The sequence below is a fragment of the Coloeus monedula genome (assembly GCF_965178545.1).
Source record: "Coloeus monedula genome assembly, chromosome: 23".
In the NCBI taxonomy this organism is placed as follows: Eukaryota; Metazoa; Chordata; class Aves; order Passeriformes; family Corvidae; genus Coloeus; species Coloeus monedula.
In genome coordinates this window covers 5,101,262-5,118,385 of record NC_138803.1, presented here as the reverse complement: position 1 = coordinate 5,118,385, position 17,124 = coordinate 5,101,262, and the positions used below count along the sequence as shown (strand labels likewise).

The window sequence follows — 17,124 nt, the reverse complement described above, 5'->3', positions numbered from 1 at the left end:
TGGGTGGGCTCAGCCTGGAGGAAAGGAGCCTCAGAGGGAGCTTCTGGCTCTGCACAACTCTCTGAGAAGAGGGGGCAGCCAGGGGGGATCGGGCTCCGCTCGCCATCCCGGGCAGCGTCCGATTCAGTGGACGTGGCACTTGGGGACACGGTTTGGTGCTGCTGGGTTAATGGGTGGGCTCGGTGATCTTGGGGAGATTTCCAACCTTAATGATTCCGTGGTGCCGTGGAGGATCCTAAGTGTGGGATTAGCGGGGTGCTCGGGGCACGGGAGGGGGTGCCAGCCCCGGTGCCAGCCCTGGTGTTGGTGTGGAACCAGCAGAGCAGCAAACGTGGTGCCAAAGGGGCTCTGTGGGGGACATGGGGACTCCCTAACACCCACCCCATCACCGTCCCCACAGCCACAATGAAAGGAGGAACACCTTCCTGCACCCAGTGACGGGACAGCTCCCCGAGGACACCTCAAGGCTTGACTTGCCCAAGTAGGTTGGCTCCCAATCCCCTTGGTCCCGAGCGGGTTGGGAAGGGGGAGCCAGAGCGGGTGGGGTTCTGGGGGGCTGGGAACGATGCGGGGACAACTCCTGTGGGCTGGAGAGACACGGATCCGCTGATCCCGCTCTCTCGTGTCGCAGACAGAGCTCGGACATGTCCAGCAAGGCGGGCAGCAAGCGGCCGGCCACTGTCCCCAGCGAGCCCCCCAACCACGCCATGGTGTCAGAGGTGCCCCCGGAGCGCCCTGGAGGCCGGGTGAGTGCCAGGAGCTGCGTGGCACGGCTGTCACCAGCTCAGACAGGGAGCCAGGCACCCCAGCCCGGGCACTGAGCATCTCCTGTCCCCCCATGCAGGCTCCACGCTCGTCCCGCAAGGGCATCGCCTTCGGGAAGCGCTCCAACTCCATGAAGAGGAACCCCAACGCCGCCGTCACCAAGAGCGGGTGGCTCTACAAGCAGGTACCCCCCTGTGCCACCCCTTCCCGGCCCCGCAGAGCCCCGGGACCACCCGGAACGCTGCTCTCACCGCCCTTCTCTCGCAGGCCAGCTCGGGGGTGAAGCAGTGGAACAAGCGCTGGTTCGTGCTGGTGGATCGCTGCCTCTTCTACTACAAAGGTACGGCCACCCCGGTGTCCCCAGTGCCACCAGCTGCGTGCCTCCAGCAGTCCCAGGCTCTTTCCCGGCTCCAGCCTGTTTTTCCCGGTGTTTGCCGCGCCGAGGGGTTAATCCTGAGCTTTCCCCGCCTCCCTGGCAGCTCCCGGGCTCGGCCCGGGGCCGGCATCAATAATTGAGGAGGTTGTTTGTGAGCCAGGCCGAGCTGCGGGAGCAGCAACAGGCGGGGAGGCGATCCCACAGGTGGGACGGAGCCGGGGGATGAGGGGGGGCTGCGCCGGGGGTCCCTCCGAGGGTGTAACCCCAGGATTCACCCTCCCCCCTCCCCAGACGAGAAGGAGGAGAACATCCTGGGCAGCATCCCCCTGCTCAGCTTCCGCGTGGCCGCCGTGCAGCCCTCGGACAACATCAGCAGGAAGCACACGTTCAAGGTCAGTGCCTCTGCCGGGGCTCGCAGGGGACAGGGGCGGCACTGGGGCGGCACTGGGGCGGCACTGGGGCGGCACTGGGGCGGCACTGGGGTGGCACTGGGGTGGCACTGGGGCGGCACTGGTGATGCTGGCAGGGTCCCCGCTGCTCTGGTGGCTTTCTTGGTGACGGGGCATGGAGCACGCCGGGGTGACCCCCATGGATACCCTGCGGATCTGGGGAAGCTGGGACACAGCAGTGTCCCCAAGGTCACCACCCCCCGCCCGCAGGGCTCTGCTGGGTGCTCCCACCCCTCTCCCCGCCCTGCTTTCCCCTCTCCATCGCTGCTGCCCCCACCGGCCTCTCCCAGCGGCTGCTCCGGGAGCCGAGCACGGAGCTGTCCCCGATTCCAGCCCTGTTTTAGCTGCTTGACTGGCAAAAGTGGCACCGGAAAGGGGGGAGCCTGCACCGAGTGGCTGCTGTGGGGCTGCAGAGGGGAGCAGGGAGAGGTGGCGGCGGCTGCTGCTCCCCCACATCCGTCCCTGGCAGGGTCTGAGCTTCCCTGGCACTTCTTGGCACTGCTGGGCGCCTTTGGCATCACCAGGAACCTTCTCCAGCCCAGCTGCTCGTGCTGCCCGTGGTCGTGGGTCACTTTGGTACACCCTTGTTGATCCCAGTGTGCCCTTCCTGTGTCCAGAGCCGGTGCTGGGCTCCCCACAGGGCACTGCGGAGGAGTTTTCCCAGTTTTAGGAAGGGATTTTTGTAGCTGACCCCCTCTTAAACCTGAATTTAGGCTCAGCTGAGTGGGGTTAAAGGGGGAGGGATGGGTCACACGTGGGGTCTGCCATGTGCAATGCCCACACTGGTGTCACCTTCCGCAGGTGACAGCAGGGAAGTGACCTGGGGATGTCCAGGAGGAGCTGAGGGGGCTGGGGGGGCTCAGCCTGGAGAAAAGGGGGATCAGGGGGAATTTCTGGCTCTGCACAACTCCCTGACAGGAGGGGGCAGCCGGGGGGGATTTGGGATTTTATCTCAGGGAACAGGGACAGGAGGAGAGGGAACGGCCTCAGGCTGGGCCAGGGGAGGCTCAGGGTGGACAGCAGCAGGAATTTCCTCATGGAAAGGCTTGGAAAGGGCTGCCCAGGGAGGTTTGGAGTGCCCATCCCTGGAGGTGCCACCTGGACGTGGCACTGAGTGCTCAGGGTGGGGATCGGGCACAGCTCGGACTCGATGATCCCGGAGGGCTTTTCCAGCCCCAATAATTCTGTGATTCTGTAAAATCTCTGTTGCCCTGTGGGGAAAAACCTCACAGAGCTGAGCTCGGCAGCTCCCGGGCTTTGGGGGGATGGCTTTGTCCAGGGAAGGGCAGAGAGGTTCCCATCCCACTCCTGCTGACCCCGTGTCTGTGTTTCCTCCTCCTCCTCCTCCTCCTCCTCCCTCGGTGGGCGAGGATGCCGGGACAGGAGGGGTCTCTCGGTGCCACCCGCCACGCCAGCACCCAGCCACCGCCACCTAGGTAGTACCTTCTTGTGTTTCTGGTGCATGCAGAGGCTGAGTGACCCCCGGGGCTCGCTCTGCTCCTCCCTCCCACTAATCCAGGGCATGGATCCCCTCGATTCCATCTTTCCCTCTGCCTGCAGAGCTTCCAGAAGTGCATGGGGGGGCTCAGAAGGTGACCCCGGTAGGGCACGGTGGCTGCATGCTCTGGGGAGGATGGAAACTCGAGGGAGGGGTTTGATCAGACCTCATTTTTCTGTTTTATTTCTTTTTTTTTTTTTTTTTTTTTGAAGAGATTGAACCCTGATATTCTTTCAGGAGGAAAACTCCCAATTCCTCCCTTTTTGTCCTCCTTGCTTTCCCCCATCCTTTCCCACAAGGGGGAAGGTGGAAGCTTCAAAAAGGCCCTCAAATAAAAGGCTCTTTCCAGCACATTCTGGGCAGAGAATGGGCACCAACTTGGATCAAAACCAAACTTTTTCTTCCCAAAATATTTCCTGAGCCGAGAAACCACCTTCCCCCTCCCCCTGCATGGATCACGCTCCTGTGCTGCTGCCGCTCTCGCTGGGACTGGGACCCTTTGCCACCCCAATATTGGGGTGCTGCTCCTCTTGGGAGGGCTGGTCCCAAAAATTCTCTGGGAGTTTTTATCCAAGGGGGATAAAACCCCACCGTGAGGGCCTGCAGAGCTTTCCCCCTGCTCGGTGGCCACACACGGAGGCGAAAGAGCTTCTCCCGGAGCAGCAGGATGCGGTGCCAGGCTGGAAGCGGCGCTCTCACCCTCGTGTCTGTGTCTCTCCCGTTCTGTGCCCCCCTGCAGGTGACGGTGTGCTGGGTGCAGGAGCCGCCGGCGGGTAACGGGCAGTCCCTGTCTCCCCAGGCCGAGCACGCCGGCATCCGGACCTACTTCTTCAGCGCCGAGAACACGGAGGAGCAGGAATCCTGGATCCAGGCCATGGGCGAGGCCGCCCGGGTGCAGATCCCCCCGACTCAGAGGTCAGCGCCCAGTGCCACCCCACTGCCCTGCCCTCCTGGGGACACGCCGCTGTCCTCGCTCCACACCCGGGGACGTTTGGGGCCGTGAGGGACCCTCTGGAGCTGGGGGAGCAGTGACCCCGCACGGCTCAGGGAGGGCCAGGGCATTGCCGGCCACCCTGGGGGCACTGCCAGGGGTTGGTGACCCCTCCGTGGTGTCTCGGCACCCCCCAGGCACGAGAAGCCGGACTCGGAGAACATCCCCCCCAGCAAACACCACCACCACCAGCACTGCAACGCCGCCCACCGCGAGCAGCCCAAGGCCGAGCCCGACGCCAAGACCCGCGGGGAAGGCGACGGCCGCGGCTCGGAGAAGATGGAGCGGAAGCCGCCGGAGCGGCCAGATGGCAAGAAGGAGCCTCTGGCCAAAGCCAACGGCCTTGCCGGGCCAGAGCCGCCTTCGGAACCGGGCAGTCCCTACCCCGAGGGGCCACGGGGACCGGCGAGCGCCGAGCGGCCGGCGCAGCCCAACGGGTGGCCGTACCCCTCGCCCAGCCGGCCCGGCAGCACCGCCTTCCCCGCGGGGGGTGACGGCGACAGCGGCGCCCAGCGCCGGGGTGTCACCCCCAGGTCCCACCCCGAGAAGGTGGCCCAGCGCAAGAGCTCCATGACGCAGCTGCAGCAGTGGGTGAACTCCCGCCGCGCCACCGGGCCCCCCGAGGAGCTGCGCAGGTGAGGGGTGCGCCAGGACGCTCCTTTGGTACGGGGTTGGTCCCTCTGGGAACGTTCTGCCCCTTCTCGTCTGCTTTGTGCCCTCCTGGGGGCCAGAAAATCTCATTTCTGGCTCTGCTTTCTTCTTTCCGTCCCTATGGCAGCTCTGAGCTGGGTGTGGGACACCCCAAAAAGCTGAGGAGGGTGGGTTTTAAAGGCGGGGTCCCTGGGTAGACGGAGGCCAGGATGGGAAACCACCACAGGGCCCTTTGGAGCCACCTCAGTGTCCTCGTAGGAGGGACACGAGGAGAGGAGGCCACCATGAGATGCCAGGGAGGAGGAATTCCATGAGGAGGAGCTCCCACGGAGTCCCTGGGATGAGAGATGCCAGGAGGGGAGGCCACCACAGGGTCCCTGGGAGGAGGAATGCCAGGACAGGAAGGCACCTGGGTGTCCTTGCAGGAGGGACACAAGGAGAGGAGGCCACCATGAGATCCCAGGGAGGAATTCCATGAGGGGAAAGCTCCCATGGAATCCCTGGCAGGAGGAACGCCATCCATCCACCTTTCCTGGTGTCCGAGCCTCCTCTCGGGCTATCCCTGCCCACCAAGACCCCGGGCACTGCCCACCGCCAGCCCAGCTCTCACCTCTCTCTCCCCTTCCCCAGCCCCACCAGGTTTTACCCCGTGTCCCGCCGGGTGCCCGATTATTACTCGCCCTACTCGCCGCAGTACCCCGAGGAGTACCAGTACTACCCGCCGGGCGTGCGCCCCGACAGCATCTGCTCCATGCCCGCCTTCGACCGCGTGAGCCCGCCGTGGGCGCTGGACGACAAACGCCACTCCTTCCGCAACGGGGGTCCCTTCCACGCCGCCTTCGGTCGCCAGGAGGTCCCGCTGTGGCTGCCGGCACCCGGGAGGCCTCCGAGCTACCTGGACGAGGTGGACGCGGCCTCGGGCTCGCTGCGGAGGATGTCGCTGCAGCCGCGCTCGCGCTCGGTGCCGCGCTCGCCCAGCCAGGGCTCCTACGGCCGCACCAGGGTTTACTCGCCCGTGCGCTCGCCCAGCGCCCGCTTCGAGCGGCTGCCGCCCCGCGGGGACGAGATCTACGCCGACCCCGCCACCTTCGTGATGCGCAGATCCATCAGCTCGCCCAAGGTCAGCGCCCGCCCGCCGGGGAGGGGAGGTGGGGCAGGGGTGTGGCTGTGTGTGCCTCCACAAGCCCGTGGCTTGCAGAAGAGGGTGGGTTTGGGGTCCTCGTTGCCATCCTGCAAGGGTTCCCTGGTGGTGTTTGTTGGATGGGATGGGATGGGATGGGATGGGATGGGATGGGATGGGATGGGATGGGATGGGATGGGATGGCATGGCATGGCATGGCATGGGATGGCATGGCATGGCATGGCATGGCATGGCATGGCATGGCATGCGATGCTCAGGGCTACCACAAGATGTTCTCCCAAAGAGGGAGCGCTGGTGTCCCTGTCCCTCTCCTGTCCCCTCCTGTGCTCTCTCCTCCTGTCCCGTGTCCCTGACTTTGGCCTGGGGGTCCCCTCTCTCCGCAGTACGATTACCTGGGTGACAGGCGGCCCGTCCCGGCCGGGGTGTACCCGTACCACTTCCCGGCGTCCCCCACCATCCATGACAAAATGGTACGTACCTGCTGGCCCAGGGGGTGACCCTGTGACCACAGACCCCACCCCGGGCACGTGGGGCAGTTTGGGGGGTCCTCACTCAGGTGGCCAGGGAGGAACCAGAGCACTCCAGGGGCAGCTTGGCAGATTGGAGCTGGGCCTTTTATTGGTGTGTCCGGTCCCTCCTGGCCATTCCCGAGGGAAATCCATGTGGAAAGGCCCCCTCTGTACAATGGGACACTCTCGGACCCCCAAAGCCCAAACCTCTCCCGCTCTGCTTCCTCACATCTGGCCACAGCTGCTGCCTTCTCCTGCCTCGTGTCCCCTCCCAGACCTGAGGAGTGACACCGGGAGGTCCCCCCACATCCCAAAACCCCGGGACAGGACCGCCAGAGGAGGGAGAAGCCTGAACTTCACCACACCCCACCCATGCTGCCCATCCATCCCCGCCACCGCCGCAGGCAGGGTCCCCCCGGAGTGAGCGGGGTCCGAGGGGCACATTCCCAGCAGCATTCCCGATCCAGGGGCCATTCCATAGGCTCCCCCCTAACCGCTTTGCTTCTTCTTTTATTGTGTTTCGCTGCTCGTTTCTTGCCTGCTGGCTCCTGGTAGGATGAACTTTTAGACCTTCAGTTGCAAAGAAACCTAGAATATTTGGACCAGCAGGTAGGCGCAGCTGGCTGCCAGCCTCACCTCACCGGCTGCTTCTTGTCCCCGTGTGCCCCGTGTCCCTGTCCCCTGCCATCCATCCTCATCCCTCCCGGCATTCCAGCGGCATTCCAGCGGCATTCCAGCGGCATTCCAGCGGCAGGAGTTGTCTTTTTTGGTTTCGCTTCTCTCCATCCTCCGCATCCGTAGGGCTGCTCATCGCTCGGCAGAAAAGTGTCCCCCCTCCCCCTCTGGCAGTGCCTCCGGGTGGTGTGGTGGAGTTCTGGGGGGAGTTTGGGGGGAACTGGGGCAGATTCCAACATTTCTGGGGGCTCTGGGAGCTGTCCTGGAGCTCAGGGGGTGCAATGGCTCTGGAACGCCCCCAGGTTGGTGCTGGACACCTGCCGGGTGCCAGCGTGGCCGTGCTGTCCCCAAATCCGGCAGCTTTGCTGCTGTAGGGGCCCCAGGGTGTCCCCCGTGCTGGGGGTGGCCAGGTGACCCATGGGAACCGTGGTTTTGATGATGTGGTGGCACCTCGGAGGCAAAAAGTTGGTGCAGGTGGGCACCAAGTGCCCCAAACCCAGCAGCGCTCAGCTTTTTTGGAGGAGTTTTTGGAGGAAAACCCTGATTTTTGCCAGGGGTTTTTGGAGGAAAACTGCACTGACTTCATCCCAGGAGCGTGGGGAAGGGGATACAGCCGGGAGACCCCGCAGGGATGTGTCCAGGCAGCAGCGAAAGCCACAGCCGGCCACAGGAGCTGCCGGCCAGCACCGCAGCCCAGGCCAGGCTGGCACAGAGGGAGCCGCTCCCGGCACGATCCCATTAGGCTGCAAATCTCCCGTGGCCGGGATCTGTGTCCGCCTTGGAGCGGGGCCAGCGCCGGGCGGGAGCACTCACTGCAGCAATAAAAGCTCCCTGCGCTGTCTCGCAGCCGCCGGCAGCGCCGCAGCCTCTTCCCGACTCTTTAAAACGCTGCCTAAAAAGGTTTGGCATCTCCTCCTCCTCCTCTCCCGCCGGCCTCTGGAGAGGCTGATTCGGAGTGACGCTGTCAGCGACCTCTTCTCAAACATCCTCCTGCTCTGTTTTCTCTCTCCGTCCTCGCCCTCGGCTCCCCGGCTGCACCCCCAGCGGCGTTTGGGCCCTGCTTTGGTGACAAAGTGTTGTCACCCTTTGGATTTCGGGGGTCCCAGGTGCCAGGGGCTCCCCTGGAATGTCCTGCTCGGGGCTGGGGGCTCCGGGAGGAGCAGAGGGAGCAGTGGAGCTCTGGTGACTTGAGTGGCTTTGTCACCCGGCACCGAGGCAGCCACGGGCACCACTGGCTGTGTGCTGCTGGTTGGGGCTGTCCTGTCCCCGTGGAGCGGCACAGAGCTGCCCAAACCGTGCCTGGCAGCAGGGAGGTGCCATTCCCGGTGCCGCCTGGAAAAGGGGACACTGCTGTCCCCAAGCCCAGCTTTCAGTCACCTCCCTAATGCCCAGCTGGGCACGGAGCCGTGGGGCAGCGCCAGGGCCCGTCCGTGTGTCCGTCTGTGTGCCAGCCCACGCTGCTGCCGTCCCTGTCCGAGCTCGTGTCTGTCTGTGCCATCTGCTCCGAGCTGGCTCCGTTTTATCCGTGTTTTCCCCCCCAAAAAAGCACCCTGAGGGCACTAAACTGAACAACAGCAGCGCGGGGCCACAGCTGGAGCCCCTGGGCCACCTCAGGAGGTGACATTTTGCATCCTGAGGGTTCCTGGACCGGTCACTGACAGCACAGGCGCGTGTCCCCCGCTGACCTCTGCCCTTTCCTTCCCTGTGTGCCGCAGATGAGCGAGAGCGAGACCCTCATCACTATGGTGAACAGGATGGTGGAGACCTCCTCCCCTAGGGCCCAGCTCTACATGCAAGTAAGGCTCCGGCCACCAGGCCCCGCATGGCTCGTGCCTGGCGGCCGTGCCGGCCACCCCCGCGCCACCCGGGGCCACCTCCTGCCATCGCCACTCACGCAGCAGCCGCGGCTCTGGCACATCCCGCTCTCGGGGGAAGCGCCGGTCCATCCCAGGCTTTGCTAATCCATCCATGAGCCATTCCCAGCCGGCAAATCCTCGAGCTGCCAGCGCGAGGTGGGGACGGAGCTGGCCCCGGGGGACTCTCGGACGCGGGGCTTGGCTCGTCCTTGGTTTGCGAGGAGGAGGTGTGGGGTGACAGGAGTGCCGCTCTTAAACCAACGGAGTCGTTCCTGAGACAGGGAGAGGGAACAGCCTTTCCCCCTGGAAATGTTCGCAGCACTGGGATAATCCCTGCAAGGTCACATCGCTTGAGTCCCCCCACCCGGTGCCACCCACCCCGCGTTGTGCTGCCCTGGGCACCTCCTGGATGGGATTTTCCACCCAAAAACGGCGCCTGTTTCCATCTGATGGCAGCGGGGATGTGCTGGAGGGTGAAACAGGAGCTCCCGGGATGCTGCAGCATCCCGATCCACCCGGCTCTGCCTCCAGCCCCGCGGGCATTTCCCAGATCCGGATCCATTTGCATCATCCCGGAGTTTTAAATGGTCCTAAAGCACCCTCTCTGCTTTCTAGCAATAATGATCCCCTCCTTCCTATCTCGTGCCTTTCATCTCCAGCTCTTGGAGGCATTTAATTGCTGAAAGTCCCATCAGTAATTGAGATTTCCAGGAAAGGAAAATGACTCACGGAGGAGCCGGGCGGGGGTAAACAGGCCCTGCCGCAGCAGCTGCTGATTTATGGGTGCTCCCACTCCGCCGAGGTGGAATTACAGCTCAGCCGCGCTGCCTTTTGTTTTCCCTGCCTCTGGAATGGTGGCGGTTAATGGTTCACGAGGCATCTCCTTAAGCTTGGAGAGGGTGGCTCTGGATCTTTCCCGTTGGGAACGGGCAGGGAGAGGCTGGGACTTCATCCCAGTGACTCCCGACTGATGGGGAGCATCCACCGCCTCCGGGGCTCGGCTCCGGCCTCCTTTTCCCGGCTCGCAGGGATGGGAGAGAGGAGCTGGGAGCTGCCTCCCCTTCCCTGAGCATCCCGGGGTGGGGCCGGGCTCACCCCTCGCTCTGCTTGCAGGTGACGCCCTTCCCGGAGGCCTACAGGGACACCCTGCACCCCTACAAGATCAGCGAGCAGGACACCGATGTAAGAGCAAATCCTGTCGCCTCTCGGTGTCCCCTGTCCCCACGGCAGAGCTGTGCCCGCTGCTCCCGGCCGCTTTGATCTCCTCAGGGATAAATCCTCCCCTGAGTTTAGGTCTTGCCCCATCTCCCAGTTGGCCCCGTGTCACCCTGAAGTCCCTGCAATGACAGCAGGAGGTCGGAAACCCTCCCCAGAGCCATAAACCCCATCAATCCCACCCTGTATCCTGGCTGCATCCCATCTCTCCCAGTGGGAATCTCATCCTCCTCATCCTCTCCCCTCTTTCTCTCTTCCCCGCTGGCGCAGAAGCTGCTGGGGAAGCTCTGCGAGCAGAACAAGGTGCTGCGAGAGCAGGAGAGGCTGGTGCAGCAGCTCCGGGCAGAGAAGGTACGTGGTGCCACCTCAGGTGGCCACACGGGGACCTGGCGGTGGCACCTGCGTGGTGGGGAAGTGACACGTCACCACGGCAAGGTTTGGGTTGAAGGGACATTAAAAACACCTCCAACCACCCCTGCGCCGCTATCCCAGCTGCTCCAACCTGGCTTTGGACACTTCCAGGGATGCGGCAGCCATTTGGGGACATTTCTGAGCTGGGGGAGAGGCCGTGGCGTTCTCTGTGTGTTATTGAGCAGCCAGGACCTGGTGGCTCCGTCTGTTCCCGCAGGAGAGCCTGGAGAGTGCCCTGATGGGGACGCACCAGGAGCTGGAGATGTTCGGGAGCCAGCCTGCCTACCCGGAGAAGCTGCTGCACAAGAAGGAATCGCTGCAGAACCAGCTCATCAACATCCGCGTGGAGCTGTCCCAGGCCAGCACGGTAACGGGGTGGGGGGGGAGGGATTTGGGGCCCTTTTGTCCCTTCCCGGATGGAAAACAAGCAGGGAAAGGGAATTCCCCTTGGTTGGCTGGGGGCCAGAGGAGCCAAAGTCCCTCACTGGCCACAAAGCAAATTGGGCACCCTCCAGGTGCCACCTCGGCTCCTGGTTCTGTCTCTGCTGTGCCCTGGGTGCCTCAGAGCTTGTCCTCACTGCTGTCACCCCCTGCCCAGCTCGGGGGGCTGTGCTGGGTGCCCAAGACCCTCCTGATCCACCCCCCACTGTCCCCTCAGGCCCTGGCAAACAGCACGGCCGAGTATGAGAGTCTGGAGAGCGAAGTGTCCACCCTGCACGATGACCTCTGGGAGCAGCTGAACCTGGACATCCAGGTGAGAGGGTGTCCCCTGCCACCCCTGAACCCAAACACCCAGGTGAGGGTGTCCATGTCACCCCTGAACCCAAACACCCAGGTGAGGGTGTCTGTGTCACCCCTGAACCCAAACACCCAGGTGAGGGTGTCTGTGTCACCCCTGAACCCAAACACCCAGGTGAGGGTGTCCCCTGTCACCCCCGAGGTCCCCCATGGAGGTGGAATCCCCCTCTGCCCCATGCCCAGTTCTCCATGCCCAGCCCTCACGTCCAGCTTTGGCCACCGTGGGCACTCGGTGTGCCATTGACCCCAGAGTCCCCCCCAGCTGCCCCCAGCCCAGGTGGGTTCCTGGGGAGCAGATTCAGTCATCCCAGCAGGATAAAAATCCTGGGGGTGATGGTTCCGACCCCTCCAGGCCGTGTCTGCCTCAGTCGGGACCCCCAGTTCCTATGGCTCACTTTGGGGCAGGGGTCCAGCTTGGTTTGGGGCTGGCGCTGGCACCCCCAGGACCCCTCTGAGCGCTGCCTTTCCCGCCCCAATCCAGAACGAGATGCTCAACCGGCAGATCCAGAAGGAGATCTGGCGGATCCAGGACGTGATGGAAGGGCTGAGGAAGAACAACCCCTCCCGTGGCACCGACACTGCCAAGCACCGAGGTGAGGGGGGCTGTCCCTGACCCCAAAGTGTGCGGGGGGTGTCCCCTATAAGCTGCTGCTCAGGGAGGTGAAGACCCTCATTATTATCTTATAATTATCTTATAATTATCTTATTGCTGCTCTGCTCCACAGTGGCTCTGGGCCCCTCGGGGACGTACAGCTCCAACAGCCCCGCCAGCCCCCTGAGCTCTGCCAGCCTCACCAGCCCCCTGAGCCCCTTCTCCCTCATCTCCGGCTCCCAGGGATCGCCCACCAAGCCAGGCCCCGGCGAGGTCAGTGACCCTGGGTGTCCCCTCTTTGTCCCCAGCAGGTGCCAGCAGGGGATTGGGGCTGCTGGGCACTGGGCACGGAGCTGCCTCCCCTCGTGGTTCTGCCTGGGGGGCACCGTTTTGGTGACGTGGATGGGCCCTGGTGTCACCTGGTGACTTTGGGGTCCATGGTCCTTGCAGGGCTGTGGGTCCGGAGGGATGGGAGCTGCTCAGCTCCAGCTTTTGGCTCCAGGAGCAGCTCCTGGTGCCACCACAGCCCCTCTGAGTGCCGTCACTCAGGGCTGGTGCCACCTTCATGCACAGGAAATTTATTTAGGGTGGAGTTTGGGGACTCCCCAACCCCACCTAGCTGCACAGAGGTGCTGCCGGTGTCCCCAAGTGCTGTCGAGAACCTTCATTTGGGCATCCCCCAAGCCCTGCCCGGCCCTGGGGCCGAGCAGCAGGGACACCGAGAGGGACACGGCCACCGCGGAGTCACTCCCTCCTCCATCCCTTTCTCCAGGACGATCCCGCCGTGTTGTGCCTCGGTCTCTTCTCTAACTCTCTCTTCCTTCTCTGCTCTCACGCCTCCCACTCCTGCCCGCCCCAGGAACCAGGCCCGCCTCGACCTCCCCTCCCCAAGTCCTACGTCCCCCTGGAGTCTCCTCCGGCCGTTCCTCCTCTGCCCAGCGAGAGCCGCCTCTGGCCCTACCCCGCCTCCCCTTCCTGGCACCAAGGCGGCGGAGAGGCCAAGCGGGGACAGGTACCGAACCCTGCAGGGCAGCTGCCACCCCGTCCTCCTCCTCCTCTTCCTCGTCACATGGGATGAGGCAGGACACGGAGCTGCCCGCCCCAAATCCACGGGGACAGCGTGGAGGTGACACTTGGTGCGGGGACAGCTCTGTGCGCCGCGGCCCTGCCACACCCCTGGTGTCCCCAGCAGGTCGCCACCCCCTGTGCTCCCTCAGGACAGGGATTGTCCCCTCCTGCTGGGGAGGTTGTCCCTGGCATTGCCCTCTCTGCTTTGCTCTGCCCTCGCCTCTGTCACTGTCCTTCCGTGTCACCGCTCCCCGTGTGGCGCTGGCAGGCTCCGAGCCCCCCGCGCCAGGGCGAAGCTGCATTCGGGAATTCCTGGTGACACCCCGGCCGTGCGTGGGGCTGGGTGTGGACACGGGTGACACGAGTGTCCTCACAACCTCTGGATGTGTGACCGTGAGGGACGCAGTGGCTGTGTCGAGCTGGGAAGGGACACGGTGCCAGCTCAGGTGGCACTTCCAGCTGCCGTGGGTGGCACAGTGGTGGCTGCGTGTGGATCCAGGGGTGTCAGGGCGCATTTAGGGGGACACATTGGGCTGCTGCACCCATTGTCACACCCCTCTGTCACCCCAGCAGTTCCCAGGCTCTTCCCATGGGATGCCAGAGGGGACGGACCCCAAAACTGTCCCTTTGCTGGTCCTTCTGCCCCTGTATGACCCCATCCCCTCCCGTGGGCATGCGGCGCTGCTGGAGCCCAGCACAGAGCCAGGATGTCCCTGTCCCCGAGCTCCTGGGGGCTGTGGAGGGGTTGTCACCTTACAGGAACCTTTGTCCCATCCTGTGGGGACAGCAGCAGGCACCCAGCCCTGACAGGATGGGACACAGCAGGGACAAGAGCAGAGCCCCCTCAGCCCCTGTCCCCACGATTTTGGGGTGCTCTGGTCCCACCTGGCTGCTGTCCGTGTGTCCATGGAGTGTGTCCATGGAGTGTGTCCGTGCTCTGTTTGTCACCCCAAGAGCAGCCGGGTGTCCCCAGGCAGAGCGTGGCCTTCAGGCAGGACTGGAGCTCACTGGGGACCTTTTTCACCCCCACAGCCCAAACCAGGCTTCGAGCAGAGCAAGAAGGAGCCCCCCCGGCCCAGCCCCCCCGGCCCCGCACCCGAGGGGCTCCCACAGAGCCGGACAGAGCAGGACGGGGACAAACAAGCGGCTCTCAACAAGGGTACGGCACTGGTGACACCCAGCAGGACCTTGGGGGTGGCACTGGGACCCTGCCCGGGGTCCCCAAGGGTTCATCCTGGCGTTGTGGTCTCCCCCGCAGTGGGAATCGTCCCCCCCAGGACCAAGTCTCCGGCGGAGGACGAGGTGGTGTCCAGGAGGAACGGCCTGGCCAACGGGCTCAGCTCCCGGGTAGGGCTCAGGTGGAGGGGCTGGGCTGGCCTGGGGGGGCTGGGTGAGCCAAGGGGGGCTTTGCTGCAGCTTGGGGACAGGAGCGTGTGGCTGTGTGGCTCCGTGTGTCACCACCCATCTCCTGGAGACCCCCATCCCGGGAGTGACATCCCAGGAGTGACATCCCCCAAGTGGCATCCCCCGAGTGGCATCCCAGCGGCTCACGGCAGAGGGGTGTGCCACTGGGAAGATGCCACCAGCCACCAGCAGGTGACCTTGAGGCTGGGCTTGTCCCCAGGAGAGACCCAAGAGCGCCGTGTTCGCCACCGAGACCAAGGTGAAGATGAGCGTGGAGGAGCAGATCGACCGCATGAAGCGGCACCAGAGCGGCTCCATGAAGGAGAAGCGGCGCAGCCTGCAGCTCCCCGGGCCCCAGCAGCTCCCCGGCCCCCAGCCCGATGCCCCCGGCCCCAAAACCCCCTCCTCCTACAAGGTGGTGAGTGCGGGGCCACGGCGGGGCGGGACGGGTGACAACGCACCACCCAGTCCGTGGGGACGCTGAGCGGGGCGCGGTCCCTCGCAGGTGCGGCGGCACCGCAGCATCCACGAGGTGGACATCTCGGACCTGGAGGCCGCACTGCGCTCCGACGAGCCCGGCAAGGTGTACGAGACGCCGCAGGAGGAGATCGCCCGGCTGCGGAAGATGGAGCTGGAGCCGCAGCACTACGATGTGGACATCAACAAGGAGGTGAGGATGGGATGGCTCTGAGTGTCCCCAGGGTGGTCACATCATCCTCTGGCAGCATCCTGGAGCTGTGTCCGGGCAGTGCTGGAGGGGGCACGTCCCCAGTGTCCGGCACAGGGCACTTGCCCAGCTCTTCCCGCTGTTGCCAGCTCTCCACGCCAGACAAAGTGCTGATCCCTGAGCGCTATGTGGAGCTGGAGCCGGAATCGCCCCTCAGCCCTGAGGAGATGAAGGAGAAGCAGAAGAAGGTGGAAAGGATCAAGACCCTCATTGCCAAATCCAGGTGAGGCCGCAGTGCCCACGCTGGCCATGCCAGGGGTCATCCCGAAGGGAAGTGACCACCCACCTCCACCCCTTCCCTGACCATTCTAAGACCACCCACCCACCTCCACCCCTTCCCCACCCATCCCAGGGGAACCCCCATCCCTCTGCCCCCTTCCCAGCCCACCCCAGGGGTCCTGGCAGGGGTGCTGATGCCAGGTGCCATTCCCAGCCTGCAGAACGTCATCCCCCTGGGCGAGGGGGAGGTGGACACCCCCCAGGACCCCGAGATGCAGCTGCAGGAGCAGGAGAAGAGGATCGAGATCTCGTGTGCCCTGGCTGCCGAGGCCTCGCGCCGCGGCCGGATGCTCTCGGGTGAGGAACGGGGAGGCTCGGAGGGTCGGATCCTGCAGATCCTTGGGAGAATGATGCCAGCAGGGCAGCAGGGTGAAGGCAGGTGCAGGTTTGGCAGCGTGGCAAGGCGTCAGTGGGCAGGAGAGAGGGCAGTCGTGGGACAGGGCATCCCTGAGCAGTGGGAGAGGTGATGCCAACAGCTCCTGCCACGCCTGGGGCTGCCTGCCCTGAGATCCTGGGATGGAGCAGCCCTTCCAGCCGGGCACAGCTTCCAGCGCCTTGCTGGGAGCGTTTGCGAGGGTGAGAGTGCCTGGCTGGGTGGCACGAGGTGGCATGAGGTGGCACGAGGTGGCATGAGGTGGCACGGCGTGGCTGAGCAAGCATGGTGACACCCCATGCCCAGGGGGTTCTGGTGACACCCCATAGCCAGCAGAATTACAGTGGCATGGGCTGGCACATCGTGGCCGTGCATGGTGGCACTTGATGCCGGGGGGATTGTGTTGGCACACCTTGCCCAGGTGAGCAGGGTGACGTCCCCTACCTGGCTGACCGCAGTGTCACACCGTGCCCGTGGTGTCACACCATGCCTTGTCCATGAGGAGCCCTGCCGGGAGCTCACGTGTGCGTGCTGTGCCCAGCTGTGGCTCTCTGTCCTTCCAGCCAGCTGTGACTGCTTCTCCTGCCAGCTGTGGCTCTGTCCTGCCAGCTGTGACTCTTTGCCCTACCCGCGCTTGCTTCCCCCCTTTCCTTCCTCCCTCCTCGCTGCCCCTGCCCAGCCCCGCCGTGCCCTCCCCGCCGCCCGCCTCCTTCACTCCCTTCTCCCGTTTCTCGTTTCCAGCTCAGTGCGCTACCCCCAGCCCTCCCACCTCCCCAGCCTCCCCGACTCCACCGACCAACCCCCTCTCGTCCGAGCCGCCCCGGGCCGCCGACAGCAGCCACCTCATGCGGGTGTGAGCCTGTGACGTAAGCACCTCTCTCTCTGACGTCATCCCCTCCATCCCTTCGCTCCCGCTCGCATCCCCCGAGCCACGTCAGCCCCGGCTCCTCCATGGACCCAGCGTCCCCCCGCCCAGGCCAAGGGGGCCGTGCAGGGTGGAAAAGGGGATCCCAGCATGAAATCCGGGGGGTCCCAGCATCCCCCGGCTCCCTTGGAGCCAAATCCCCGCCGGGTTTGCCACAAGGGGTGGGCACAGGGTGGACCCCACCCTGCTCAGCCTCTCTGTCCTGTCCTGCCCCCCTCCTCAGCTCAAGCCCTGGCTGCTGCCGGCGCCATCAAGTTCCACGGGGCCACGTTTTAGTCCCCTCCTGAGGTGACACCGAACCTCTCGCCGCCGTCCTCGGTTCTCCCGGACCCCCTTCCCTCCGTCCGATGGCGGGACCACGCGGGAGATGTGGCACCGACGGGAGCGGCGGCTCTGACCCATCCCAAAGAGATGGGTGGGG

The 17,124-nt window shown here is 64.6% G+C and overlaps 1 protein-coding gene across 1 annotated transcript; it reads left to right on the top strand.

Annotated features, from left to right (window-relative positions):
• Positions 1-644: 644 nt before the first annotated feature.
• Positions 645-16,644, top strand: PLEKHA6 (pleckstrin homology domain containing A6; the record flags this gene model as incomplete). The annotated part of the gene is made up of 21 exons (XM_082296113.1): positions 645-746; positions 845-949; positions 1,033-1,105; positions 1,433-1,533; positions 3,888-4,003; positions 4,217-4,714; positions 5,361-5,850; positions 10,025-10,093; positions 10,397-10,477; positions 10,755-10,904; positions 11,196-11,291; positions 11,817-11,928; positions 12,061-12,200; positions 12,787-12,939; positions 14,028-14,154; positions 14,254-14,342; positions 14,620-14,817; positions 14,905-15,069; positions 15,216-15,349; positions 15,560-15,702; positions 16,520-16,644. 21 exons carry the CDS (start codon positions 645-647, stop codon positions 16,633-16,635), a joined length of 3,258 nt encoding a protein of 1,085 aa, XP_082152239.1. The 3' UTR covers positions 16,636-16,644.
• Between the last annotated feature and the right edge of the window lie 480 nt (positions 16,645-17,124).